We start from the raw sequence: 13,304 nt of genomic DNA on the forward strand, positions 1-13,304 counted from the left end.
ACCCACCCCAGATAAACACCCTAGCCAGACAGTGTCATGGCATAATCATTCAACCTTTAAAGACTAGGGAATTCCATTTCTATTTAAACTGTTCCAAAGCATAGGGCAAGAAGGGAAAGCTGCAGATAGTAAAACCCAACAAAAAAGGGTTCCAATACTGGACCTGGTGATTCATAGCTGTAATCCCAGCACTTAGGAAGCTGAGACAGGAGGACCTTGAGTTCACGGCCAGCCTAGGCTACATAGTAAGACTCTGTCAAAAAAAAAAAAAAAACATGTTCCAAAAAAAGAAAAGAACAATCTCTTTCATGAAATTGAGGCAAAAATCCAAAATAAAACAACAAATCCAATCCAGCAACTGTATTATAAAGAAATATTCCCTATGGTCAAGTGGGGTTCAACCAGGAGTACAAAGAAAGTTCAATATGAATTGTATAATATAATTATTCATATTAAGGGACTGAAGGAAAGAAACCATATGATTTTCTTCATAAACACTGAAAAGTCATCTGGCAAAAGTCAATGTCCATTCTGGATTTTAAAACTCCTTAATAAAACAGGAACAGATGGGACTTACTTAACCCTATAAAATACCTGGGGGAAATCTAGAAGGTACAAAGCTAGAGTGTCTATTATATCAATCCTACTAAATAAAACAAAGATTTTATTAAGGTATAAAACAAAGTAGGAGGAAAATTATCCTTTGCCGTGGTAACCGGAAAACCCAAGACTAAATTGAAAAACCATTATAAACAATAAAATAATTTAATGAGGTGGCAGAGGTTAATAGCCTTCATAGAAACAACTTCCATGTATGGAAGAAAAGACTTATCAAAAAAGTCAGCTATCCAGGAGTAAACTTAACCAAAAATGTGTAAGACCCAAATGAAATGAATGGTAAAACATTACTGAGAGACACAAAGAGAAGTCTGTGCAAACAGGAAGGATTACCATGCTCTTGGAGGAAAAGACACCATTATGAAAATGACATTTCTTCCTAGATTCATCTGTGAGTGTAACGTAAGCCCGGTAATAACACAAACAGGATTTTTTATTTTACTAGGTAAGTGGAAGAACAACCAAGGAAACTCAGAAGTGGGGGGATCTAGCAAGAAGCAAGACACTCCACAAGTATTAAGATGTATCATATATACGCTACAAGACGGATGATCCTTGAGAAGACGCTGAGTGAAAGAAGCCAGCCACAAAGATACTTACAGCTTGAGTCCATTATTATGAAAGTGCAGAATTAAGAGCTCTAGAGAGAGAGGAGTGGGTGGGGTAAGGAGAGAGCTGTCGATGGTTATGAGTTTCTTTTTGTTATGAAAATTGGCCATGGTGATGGTTGCACTATCTGTGGATACATTAAAAACCACTGAATTGAACCCTTGTAATGGGTTAATGGCAGGTAAGTTATCTCAATAAAGCTTTTACATTTTCTAAAGGTATTATAACACTAAAATAATTAAAACAGGAAGGGGTGTGGTGGCACCCATCCCCCTTCCAGCACTCAGGGAGCTGAGGCAGCAGGATCCAGCCTCAAACTTGACACCACATAAATAACAAAACTGAAATCAGATAGATGGGTAGGTGGGTGGGTATGTGGATGGATGGATGGATGGATGGAAGGACAGATAATTTTTTTTTTGGTGGTATTGAGTTTGAACTCAGGGCCTTGAACTTGCTAGGCAGGTGCTCTGCCACTTGAGCCACTCTGCCAGCTCTTTTTTTGTATGGGGTATTTTTTTTTTTTGAAATTGGGTCTCATGAACTATTTGCCCAGGCTGGCTTTGAACCGGGATCCTCCTGATCTCTGCCTCCTGAGTAGCTAGGATTACAGGCATGAGCCACTGGCACCTGGCTAGATCAGATATTTTTAAATACATAAGAGCTAGATGAAACATTGAGGGAACTTTTTCCTTTAAGGAAAAAAAAAAAAAAGAAAAAGGTGGGAGAAGATTGGAGGAAAAAAATCTCTGGCCTGGGGACATGGTTCAAGTGGTAGAATGGCTGCCTAGCATGAGGCACTGAGTTCAAACCCCAGTACGCTACATAAAAACAAACAAACTAACTAACAAAACCCAATCTCAGCCTGAGGAAGGACTTTCTAAGTATGGTACAAAAATCCAAAGACCATAAAAGGAAATATTGACAAATCTCATTTCTCAAAAGAAATTCCTCCATGACAGACCCAAAGGCAGATGACAAACTGGGGAAAACATATGCAATTTATATGACAGACACAGATCTAATTCCATCATAGACAGGTAACTTCCACAAATCAGTAAAGGAGAACAAAAACAACCACCAAATTGACAAAGTGCACCAAGGAGATGAGACTATTCGACTGAAGAACAAATGGCTAGAAACGAGAAGATGCTGAACTTTACTAAATTTAAACTAAAACTATATTGTGGTTCTATTCTCACTGCTCAGGTGATCGAAGCCTGGAAATTTGATGGCATAGCATGATGGGAGTGTGTGGGAAGCAGGTCCTCCTCAACAGTGCTGCGGACATCTAAAGATGCCAGACCACATCTATTGCAATTACAAATGCACAGGGCTGGGGGCGTGGCTCAATTGGTAGAGCACCTGCCTGGCAAGTGCCAGGCCCTAAGTTCAAATCCAATACCACCAAAAGAAAAAAAATTACAAATGAACATAACTTTGACCCAGAATATTTACTTCTAGAAATTTACCCTGAAGTTTATTCACTCTTGTGACACAGGCAGGGTTTATTGCTGCAGTTGCTGCAGTGCTTGTCACAGCAACAGGTTGGGTGCAGTCTAAATAGAGGACTGACCAAATAAATTATGGTTCATCCTTGCTAGGGAAAACTATGTGCCGAGAGAATGAGGAAGCTCTTTAGAAGCTGACACACGGGATATAGCAAAGTAAAAAAGTGAGGTGCAGGACTGTGGAAAATATGTGTGTACACACATTTGCTGGATGTCCATAAAACATCTCATGGGAGGACACACAGGAAGTTGATGGCACTGGCTACTCTGGGAGAGGGAGGCTTTTGTCTGTACACCCCTTCCTTCCTCTTCAATATCGGACAACAGGAATGTTAACTTGTCTAAAGATAAATACATACTTAAAAGAAAAAAAGCCACAGTGTCAGCATGATGATAAACAGCAACTGATCCTGGGCTACAGGCCAGAGTGATATGGAGGGCTGGAAACCAGTATGCTGGAGGGGATGCCCCCCCTTCACAAGATGACATTCAGCTCTAACCAATCGCAGCAGGCCTGTGTCACTGGATCCTCTGAAACCTTTCAGGAGGCACTGGAAATCCATAGTTTATGCAAATCTCCGTTTTTAACTGTTTTTCATGTACTTTTAAACCCAAGGTGGCTAAAAATGATCAGAGGGCTTGAGATCCTGGTGCTAGATGGCCAAGGAAGACACACTCTTGAAGGTGACCAAATCTACCCTTCTAATTTCACACATGGAAAACACAAGTTCAGAGAGGAAAAGATGTGCCCTTTATCAACCAACCAACAAGACCCTGGGCTGGATCCAATGCAGGCCTCTGCTTCCACACCGTCCTGCTTTCTGCAAATGCATGGAAGTGAGGATGAGCCACCCAGAATGTAGCATGGACAGGGTGCAGAGAATGGGTTAGGCCATGGTGCTGGTGGGGGTCAGAGAAGGTTGAAGAGAAAGAGGCCAGGCCAGACAGGGTGGGTGACTCCATCATTGGGGAGTCAGACCAATGAGGTGGCACAGCATGGGCAAAGGCCCAGAGGCCACAGAGGACATAGATTTTTGAGACTCATCGTGGTGACTCACTAGGGACTGGATAGTATTCCTAGGTGGGGATCTGCCCTGAAAAGGCCTGAGGAGCATAAAGCTTGCCCCTGTGGACTCAGAGTGAGCAGGGGAAGAGGAGGAGGATGGGGAGGGTTCCACTTACACTTGCGCAGTTCCAGGCTCTTGCTTGGGCAGGCCAGGTGTTGGCCTGGTGGATTCTGCGTCCTCTGCAGACAGGCTAGCATGGCTGAGCTGAGGGTTCCCAATGAGGCGAGCTCTGCAGCAGGGTCTCTGTGAGGAGGGACATGAGACACTTGTCACTCAAGGGCTGCTCTGTGCCACCTCCCACCACCCTCCCCAGTACTCTGTCTTTCAAAGCAAGTCTCCCAGTCTCCCTCAATGACAGATGAGGAGATGGAGGCCAAGGCAGACAGAACTCATTTGAAGCACACCAAGAGAGAGAATTTAGGTCTCCTGAGGGGCCACAGATAATGACTTGAGAAATTCCCCTGGTCCACTCAGTTGTATGAGTCACCTCCTCAAGGGGGCTGCCCTAACACCCCTGGATTGGGTAAGATCCTCACCCCTCTGTGTCCTAAGGCAAACTATCCTTCAGCTGGTGGAGGATCCTGGCTGTCCTGTAATCCTGTGAGATCTTGTAACTCCTAGCTCATCAAGAGGGGAAAGACCCCATCTGGTCATTTTTGGAATCCACATGGGTGACCAGGAAGTGCAGCGGTGCCTGTGCACCCTTGTGTGGGCGTTCTCATAGCACTCCTGGAATGGAGATGTCAGGCTGCACCTGGGAAAGGTGGAGGTATGCTCCAACCCAGTTCCAGAGGCCAACAGGGCTGCCCTGGCCAAGTATCTCTGCTGCCACCCGATCAAGTTCCTCACCTCAAGGGGACAGGCCAGAGCCACCCAAGTCAGACTGTACAGCAGAGTCCTGCCCCTCAGATGCAGCTCAGATAGGCCCATGCCATACTCACTCACCAGAGCAGATGCTGCTGTTCACAGGAAACTCACATTTACCTTCACAAAGCCTCCTTCCTGCCATGAACACTTTGAGAGATGGAAGTACATTCCCAAGGGACCAGCGCCTATAAGCCCAGGGTCAGGACAGGCCTGATTTGGAGGCCACTGTGAGATGGTAGAGGCTTCCCAACCAGGTCCCTTTCTTCTTCTCTCCCTGCTACAGAGAAGGCAGATCTAGGCAGGAGCTCAACCCCAGGCACCCAGTGGCTCCCAATTCAAACACCTCGCCCCACCCCTCCCTAGCAGGCAGGCTGGGTCACCTCTATCCTCCTGTGTTGGTCTGGAAAGAGAAGAAGAAGGAGGGAGGCGGTGTGTGTTTAGGGGAAGAAAGGGAAGTTATTCAATACTAAACAGGTGTCTGGAGCCCTGAATTCTGCTGCTTTCTTCTAATAATGAAGTATTCATGAGGAAAAGCCTTTTTCACTACTTTCTTAAGATACTAATTTCACAACAAGCTCCTTGTTACAGCGCAATTATTCCAATCTTGTATTTCCCTGAGATGGTGGCAGCCTCCCGTCTGTCCTGGTCTCCCGGTAAATGAAAGACAATCACGTAACCACCTTTCATTATGCTCTATTTTACTTTCAGCAAAGGTACCCTGAAAGAAATGATTTCCTCTGAAAGGGACTTTTATTCAGTTTCAAAACCAATTTTCTCCTATTACTGTCTCAAAAAAAAAAAGAGAGCAAGAGACAGAGAGAACGTGGGGGATGGACTGATGTGGGGGAGGGTGGAGGATTCTCCTCTCCTTCCTCCAGTCGCCAGTCTTAACACAGCAAGGCAATAAATGGTGCAGCATCCACTTCTCAGCTTTGATTTCTGGTAATTTTAAAATATGCCATTACAATCAGGCAGAAATTACACAGTTTAAGAAGAGAGTAAAGTGGGGCTTATCACAGGGATGAAAGTCCTTGACTGCAGAACACAGTCCCACAGGACCTGGGACGTGAGCAGGTGGCAGAGGCAGGCCTGCCACCACTACATTCCTGGACACTGGCCTGTAGGCCACACTGGAGCTTGTGGGCACACTCCGCTCCAGTCAGACGCGCTGTGCTGGGCATCCACACACACTCCTGTGGCCCCTCGTATGCACACACTGCAATTCACAGGGATGCACAACTGGGAGGTGAGAGGCCCATAGCACCCTGACTTGCCCTGGCCAGCCTCTCTCATCTGCTCCAGGGCAGCATCCACCTCTTATCACCCTGGGCTGGAAGCCTGGAGTCTCCCCCACTCCCAGCACTCACTGTATACCCTGGGGGAGAAGGGCTACAGCCCCTCTCTGGCCTATAAAAGTCATTCCATTATCCCTGTGTCCTGCCCAGGTCATTTTCCTCCAGGTTCCTGGCCATGCCTCTAGCCTTCACCTGGTCCAGGGAGACAGAAGTCCAGCCTCTCAGCAGATCCCCAATTCCCCATGGGGCACCCATCTAGGTGCACATGCAGTTGGAAAGGGCAGGCCAGCCTGTAGCTCTGGGGCCCCCATCAGGTCTCCAAGCTGCCCGCACTGGGGTTCTGTCTTCAGACGGTTCTGATGCAGACATGCAGGCCATGGGAAGCCAAGGGAGTCACCGACTGAGCTCAGGCCAGAGAGGGATTTCAGGAGGAGATGGCGTTCATGTCATGGCCCAGTTTCTCTGGGGCAGCTGCCTTCATCACCCCATTCCTCAGCTGTGAAGGCAGGATGTCAGGCCCTAGGAGAGGAGGAGTTTTCTCTCCTTGCACCTCTAGTTTCCCTAGCTCAGTGCCCATTCTCCCAGGACCCTGTGTACTGCTGATGGGGGCAGATGGAGAGAGGTCTAGGATGTGGGAGGGGCCAGCTGAGCAAGATGGAGAGTGGACACCCTTTCCCTCCCTCCACTTTCCAGATCACCTCCATCATCTACAAACAAGACAAATCAGGCCTCCCCTCGACCTTCTCTCTGGTCTTAGGGATGTAGCTCAGTGACAGAACATATGTACAAGACCCTAAGTTCAATCCTTAGTACCATCAAAAAAAAAAAAAAACCTAAAAATCCACCAGCAACAAAACTTCTCTCTGGCCTCCAAACAAAGCCTGGCTCTTTTAGACCCCACCTCATCTTCCACGGCTCCCCTCTTCCCCTCCCTCCAGCTAGCTGCCTCACATCCCCAAACCTTTGCACATGTAAAATCCCTGCCCATGGCAGTCATCCCAACCCATGTTAATAACTGGGATCGCTTTAGACTCTGGTTCAGCTGTCGCCTCCCCTGGGCGATCCCCACCCCCATCACAGTCCTAATCACACTGAGTTGTAATTGCCAATTTTCACGTCTGTCTTTCTCCATTGGACTGTGGTTTCTTAGGGACAAGGACCATGTCTTATTTGTTTCTCTCTCCCCAGTGCCTGGCAAAGAGTAATCATTTAATAAATAAGTGTCAAATGAATGGCTGTATCAGAGAATTGGCTATTGTCAGATAAAGTAAATGAAGCCCAGAGAAGCCAAGCATCCTACACAAGGTCACACAGCAAGCCAGGGACAGGACTGAGGTGGGCACCTAAAACACAAAAGGTCTTCCTGTGATCCCCACCCTGCTCCCTCTCGGCCTGGCACCATCTGGTCTGCAGAAAGCTCAGAACCCGGACATGGACTCCCCTGACCCAGCTAGGAACCATTCAGAGAGCTGATGCTCATTTTGAAACCCTATCTACAAATCAGACTGTTTATAAGCTCAAGGTCTTTTGTGACTTTTAATAATAAAAGGGGGTGGGAGGGGAAAAATGTCGCAAGCCTCAATGATTAGAATGCTTTGGCAGCGTCCCTGACATGAGGGCTGATAAGAAGCCTTATCTCAGAGACACCGGAGGAAAAGGTCCCCTCCACCAGATAACGCCCCCAGCTGTCGATATGCCCTTTCATAGCTGAGCATTTAGATAAAAGAAATGTGACAGGGCAAGGGAAAGAAGAAGAACTTTCCAAGTCTGAGGAGGAATTGAGTCTGCGGCTTGCCTTGGCAGAACACTGAGCAGAAGAAGGATGTCTAAGGGCTGTCTTTATTTTTATTAAAACAACAAGGAAGGAGCCCTTGGCCCTGCCTGCCTTTTGTCATCTCTCCTTGTTTTTCTGGCTGCCATGGGCACTGGGGAGCCCCAGGCCAGTGGGAGGAGGGAGCATAGAAATAGCAATGTGCACCTTAGTACTAAGAAGAGCAGCAAGCATTTGTGAACAGTCTGCTCTGTGCTCAGCTCCATGTGAGCCCTTTCCCTTACATTTCACTGCTCCTCTGAGCGGCCTCTGTGCTGGATTCTGTTTTTAGCTCCATATCACACATTAGGAAAGAGAGGAGGAGTGATTTGTACAAGGTCATACAGATTTTAGGTGGCAGAGCCCAAAAGTGCCAAGCGTGACCTTGGCCCACTGAATAGCAACAATTCCACGGTGAGGGGCGCCCATCAGCACACAGCTCCAGTAGTTGGGCAGCAAGGAACAGCAGGGGGATCTCCTTCCATCCCCAGTACAATTTTATTCTACTCCAGGAGGGGCTGGGAGGAGATGAGAGGATGAGAGAGAAAAGAGAGGCTCTCAGGAGGCCACTCATTCATTCCATAACCATTCAACAGAGCACAGTGCATAGGGCATGTGTCAGGCAGAACAAGACTGAGATGAGTAAAGCCTCAGGCCTTGCCTCTTACATACCCATTCACCTGCACACTCGCTTGCTCACTCGCTCATTCATTCATTCATTCATTCATGTAGCAAACACTTCTGAGCATCTGTTAGAGGACAGCCCTGTGTCATCTATGGGAGAACGAAACAATATGAATGTCCTGCCTCAAAGCACCACGATAGCATCCAACCAGAATGTCCAGCCCAGGCTATAAGTGGATTTTCATGGTCTCTCCCTCCTCTTCCATTGTTGTAGGCATACGTGGGTGAAACTTGCCCTCCTGCCTCAGCAGGTCAGTAGTCTGCCCTGGCCAGGCTGGGCTAGCCCTGGAGCAGGCAGAATGTGGACACACTAGGGACCCCAGCAGGGCAAGGCTGGGACCTCATGAAGGCCACAGGCTGTGCCATTTCCAGCCCCCACCCTCCTGTCCTTGGAGTTGCTACTCAGGCTTCTGTGGCTCCACTCAAGGACAAAGACCAGCTTTGGCTTGGAGAGGAAGGTCATGCCAGGCCATTCCCAGAGTTCAACAGGACTATGAATTCACAGAGGAAACCAGCCCTAGAAGCACAGGATGGCACTGGCCAGGCAGAGGCCAGACACTGAGGTCTTCACTGGCTGAGTGACCTTGAGGAGGTCAAAGCACCTGAGCCTCCATTTTCCTAACTGCACTTGATTGGGAGTCTGCTGTTTGAAGGCCATCCAGCTTGGATATGTGCAGATGTTACCAACTGGTTTTCAGATGTGACGTATGGCATTATTGCAAGGCTAAGGGCTGGGTTCCTGGCCTATTGGCATATAAAAACAACTTTGGATGCAGTCCCTGTCTTTGAAGGATTTAGGATCCTGATTGGTGACAGACAGGAAGCTGGAACGCACGCAAAGAGTTGAGGGGATGGCTAGGACTCTGCGCTCCCTAAAAGGAGAGATGCCTGCCACTCCTCAGCCTGCCCAGGGAAGGGCAGGCCCCTCCCCCACCCTTCTCACCCATCTCCTTCACTGTCATTTAAGTCTCCTTCTCCTCACAGCTGACCCCAATGCAGGGAAGAGCCTGAAGTGGCTGTGTGACGCCAAGGCCAAGGGAAGAGAATGAGCACTGGATCAGGGGCACTGGGGCCAGACCTTGACTGTGTGGTCCTGAGTAGGTCACTTCCTTGGTCTGTTCCAGCTCCACCATGGGCCAAGCCAACACAAAGTCTCACTGAGTTCATTCCTCTCTCAACAGCAAAGGGCCAGAAACCAGCCAGCTCACTGCTAGGATGGAAGGGTGGAGTAGTCCTTGCTCAGAAGTATCATTGGAGGAATCTGGATGCACAGTCCCTTCTCCATCCCCTCAGCACTCCCACATCAGAAAGATCAACTGTGTGTCTCTTCTTTTCCTCTGTCTCCATCCCAGTCCCTAACTACCACTGTCCCGTGTCTTTACTTTCCTCCATTCTTGCTGTCTTTTGCTCTCCCTGCCTGACCCTCTCCCTCCCCTCTCTCTCTCCTTGTCCCTCACCCATCATGTCTCTGCAAGGCAGCAGGAACAGAACCCCACCCCTTCTCCCTCCTGCAGCTCCCTCCCCCATTCCTGTTCCAGAGCCGGAGGCCTTCCAGGGGACCCTGTTAATAATTAAATGTTAATCTAAAAAGCAATTTGAGCTTCAGCTAGGCAGATCTGGTTAGAGATTACATTAGCATGGAGGAGGCCAGGGTAATTTTCTTTAACCCCTCTCCTGATCTCTCAAGCTGGGGAATCTTCAAGTCACACAGGCACTGCTGATTAAACCGGCACAGGGCTTGGCTGTGGATAAGGGACCTGTGAAAAGTGATTATTTCCCTCTGCCAGTTGGGCTGGCACCACAAGGAGATTTCTACTCCCTTTTATGGGTGGGGGTGGGGTAGCACTGCCCCTTTCAACAGAGGTCCTGCAGGAGGTCCCACTCCTGCAGGGATTACAGCTTTGTCCACCCACCCCACAGGTCACCCCACACGTCCCTCTGAGATGCACATCTGATCACAGCACATACCTAGCTTCCTCTGCTCTTAGGACAGATGCCATTCACTTGCCTGGCCCCAATCTGCCTCTGTTCACTCCTTGCCTGCTATTCCTGCTACCTCATCTGGGCCTGGTTCTGGGCTGGACCCTGAAGCCAGAGATGCTGGTAGCTACGGGGAAAAAGGGGAGACCAAATTCTAGGTAAATCAGAATCCCTAGCACAAGGCTCTCACCTGCACACCTGTGGGCCTTGGCTCTTGCAATTTTTGTGCTTGCCAGCCCTTCCTTTGAGAATGTTTCTTAAGATTCTACTTAAACTTCAATTAAAGCCTAGGTTCCTCAAGGCTTCTAACACTACAAGGTGTATGACACATGCATGAGCAACAGTCCAATGAATGGATTCCTACTGTGACTCTGCTGTCCTCCCTTCATGGGTTCACAGTGCTATTACCAGTGCAACACAAAGGCAGCCCACAGAAAACATCTGGAGAAAGAAGGGGCAAGAGGTGAAGCTCAGAAGTGTCCTACTGGGACAGTGTTGAGTCTGGGGATGGGTGGCTATTCTTGGACCCTTCAGCACCACGGCCAGCTCCAGAGCAAGGGCCCAAGAAAGGGGCAGACTGAGTCTGGGAAGGCAATGATGTCAGTTGCCATGAGAACTAGCTGGGATGTCTACCTTCCTCCAATCTCTGGAGAAGGCAAGCCAAGCAGATCCCATGCTAGCTGGAAAGCATCAGAGGGGTAATAAGGCAGAAAGATGAGTGGAAGCCATCATGGGACCTCCCCACCTGGCCTGGGGAAGTATCAAGATGAAGGATACCCCAGCTACCTCAGAAGGAGGGTGTCGTGGGCTTCAAAACCAGATGCCTTTGTCCCTTAAGAAAATCCCGGGCAAATCATCCATGTCTCTGATTCTCAGTTTCTGTATCTGAAAGAGGCTAATTCCTTACCAAGAATTTGTACAAATACAGTACCAGGGTCATCAATGTAACCACCTAGGAGATAGTCCTCACTGGGATTGTTTATAGCTATTTTCAGTAGGTTAGTGGGAAATATTGAAGAAGCAGGGGAGGAGAAGGAGTCCCATGTTGGGGCAGCATAGGCAAGTGTACAGAGACTGGAAATAAAGTAGAGTGGGGAGAACTTGGGAGAGCCGGCTGCTAGAGAAGAAAGTATGTGTGATGCCAGCCAAGGGTCCCTGACCTTAATTTAAGGCAGGAGACCCACTGTTGTGGACAGGTGCAGGTCCAGCACAAGGAGAGTCTGAGAGAGGGTGCAGGGGGGGAGAGCTTACGTGAAGGCTCAGAAGTGCCTCTCTCCAGTAATGGGGACAGCAGTCATTGCCAATGGCGACAGATTGAGCTAGACCTCTCCCAGAGCCATGCCTTCCACCAGGGGGAGTTCCCAAGGAGTGGATGAGTGGGGCTCATTTTCACCTAAGGTCCTGGAAGGGGGGAGACACCCTAATCTCAGAACCCCTAGCCAGCCCTCACCTCCTAAATCCAAGGTGGGAAGTTTGGATTATCACCTTCCAGCAAAGGTGAGGGGAGAACCTGGAATATCAGTGCTATGACACTATAATGAGGTCTGACTTGGGAGTTTAACAGAAAGGTCCCTAGCCCAGGTTTTTTGGAGGGGATATGGACTTCTCTGGAGGAAACATGTAAACAGAGCTCAAAAAGGAGGTGCTGCCAGGTGACTCTGACATGAGAGGTCCCCAGAAAGGTAACACTTTATGCCAAGGGCTAAAAAGTAAAATCACGTGGTGCAAGTCCCTGCACCACAGTTCAGGGTTAAGCCAGGCAACCGGAAGGAGGAAATCTAACAGTGAGAGTGACAAGAGCAGTTTTTATTTTCACTGTTCCCCAGGGGCTCAGCACTTTATGAGCATCAGTTCATTTAACGCACTCCACAACAGGGACAGTGACAATTACTGTTTATGCCCAAGAGGAGGGTGGAAAGGACTGCCTAGGGCCATTGGTGGAGGGGCAGAAAAGCCCAGAGGACAGATGAGGCCTCCAAATGGTTTTAGCCATTTGGAGCCTGAGGACTCAGAACCAGGAAGGCAGGCTGGGCAGGATTGGGCCAGGAGTGTTTGGAAGGAGAGCCAAGATGGGCAGAGGGGAGTGGATACAAGTGGCTGGTGAGGACTGGGCTTGACTTGTAGCCAGAAGTCAAGATCAACAGATGCTTCTAAGGCTGGGGCAGAAATGAGCGGAGCCTTCCAGGCATGGACTAAGAGAGGGGACACTGGCACAAAGACAATGGCTTAATAACAGAGCCAATGCTTGGCCCAACGATTCCATAAACTGGAGTGGGGAGCTCTCCCCATTTTGTTTTAATCCTCTGAGAGCTATGAATGGGCCAGCCTCTAGCTTTGGACCTCTGTTGTGAGCTGAGGGCAGGCAGGGGAGGAGAGGTCTATAATCCCCCCAGGGTATTGTGGTTTACAAACCACATGCCTCCCCTACCACCAGGACTACCTGGACTACCTGGGTTCAAATCCATCCATGCTCTGCTGCGGCCAGCTGTGAGAGCACGAGACTGTTTATCTGGAGGTGGGGGGTGGTATTTTTCTTCTTTGTGGTTTTCCGTATTTTTGAATTTTTCGACAATGAACAAGCATCAATTCTATTTTTGTTATCTTTAAGAACATTTCAGGATGGGCACCAGTGTAATTCTAGCTACTTGATCCCCATGCCAGCCTGGGCAAACAGTTTGTGAGACCCCCCCATCTCCAAAATAATCAGAGCAAAATGGACTGGAGGTGTGGTTCAAGCAGTAGAAAGCCTGGTTTGCAAGTGCTAAGCCCTGAGCTCAAACTCCAGTTCTGCCAAAAACCAAAACCAAACCAAGAACATTTCTAAAGGATTTCAACCTGTGACTACCCGAGATAGGAGGCTGGT

At 48.6% G+C, this 13,304-nt stretch overlaps 1 protein-coding gene across 4 annotated transcripts in view; it reads right to left on the bottom strand.

The window, feature by feature from the left end:
• Fam222a (family with sequence similarity 222 member A) overlaps positions 1 to 13,304 on the bottom strand; it is a 50,401-nt gene that overhangs the window by 19,020 nt on the left and 18,077 nt on the right. For 2 of the 4 annotated variants that reach the window (XM_074061168.1, XM_074061166.1), the window contains 2 exons: positions 4,790 to 4,949; positions 3,921 to 4,048 (listed from right to left, as the gene is read on the bottom strand). In XM_074061168.1, the coding sequence (XP_073917269.1) occupies positions 3,921 to 4,002 (82 nt within the window). In that variant the 5' untranslated portion in view covers positions 4,003 to 4,048; positions 4,790 to 4,949. The remainder of the gene's footprint in view (positions 1 to 3,920; positions 4,049 to 4,789; positions 4,950 to 13,304) is intronic. The other 2 variants (XM_020166311.2, XM_074061167.1) reach the window with 1 other exon arrangement.

This window comes from Castor canadensis, chromosome 18, assembly GCF_047511655.1.
Source record: "Castor canadensis chromosome 18, mCasCan1.hap1v2, whole genome shotgun sequence".
Taxonomy (NCBI): Eukaryota; Metazoa; Chordata; class Mammalia; order Rodentia; family Castoridae; genus Castor; species Castor canadensis.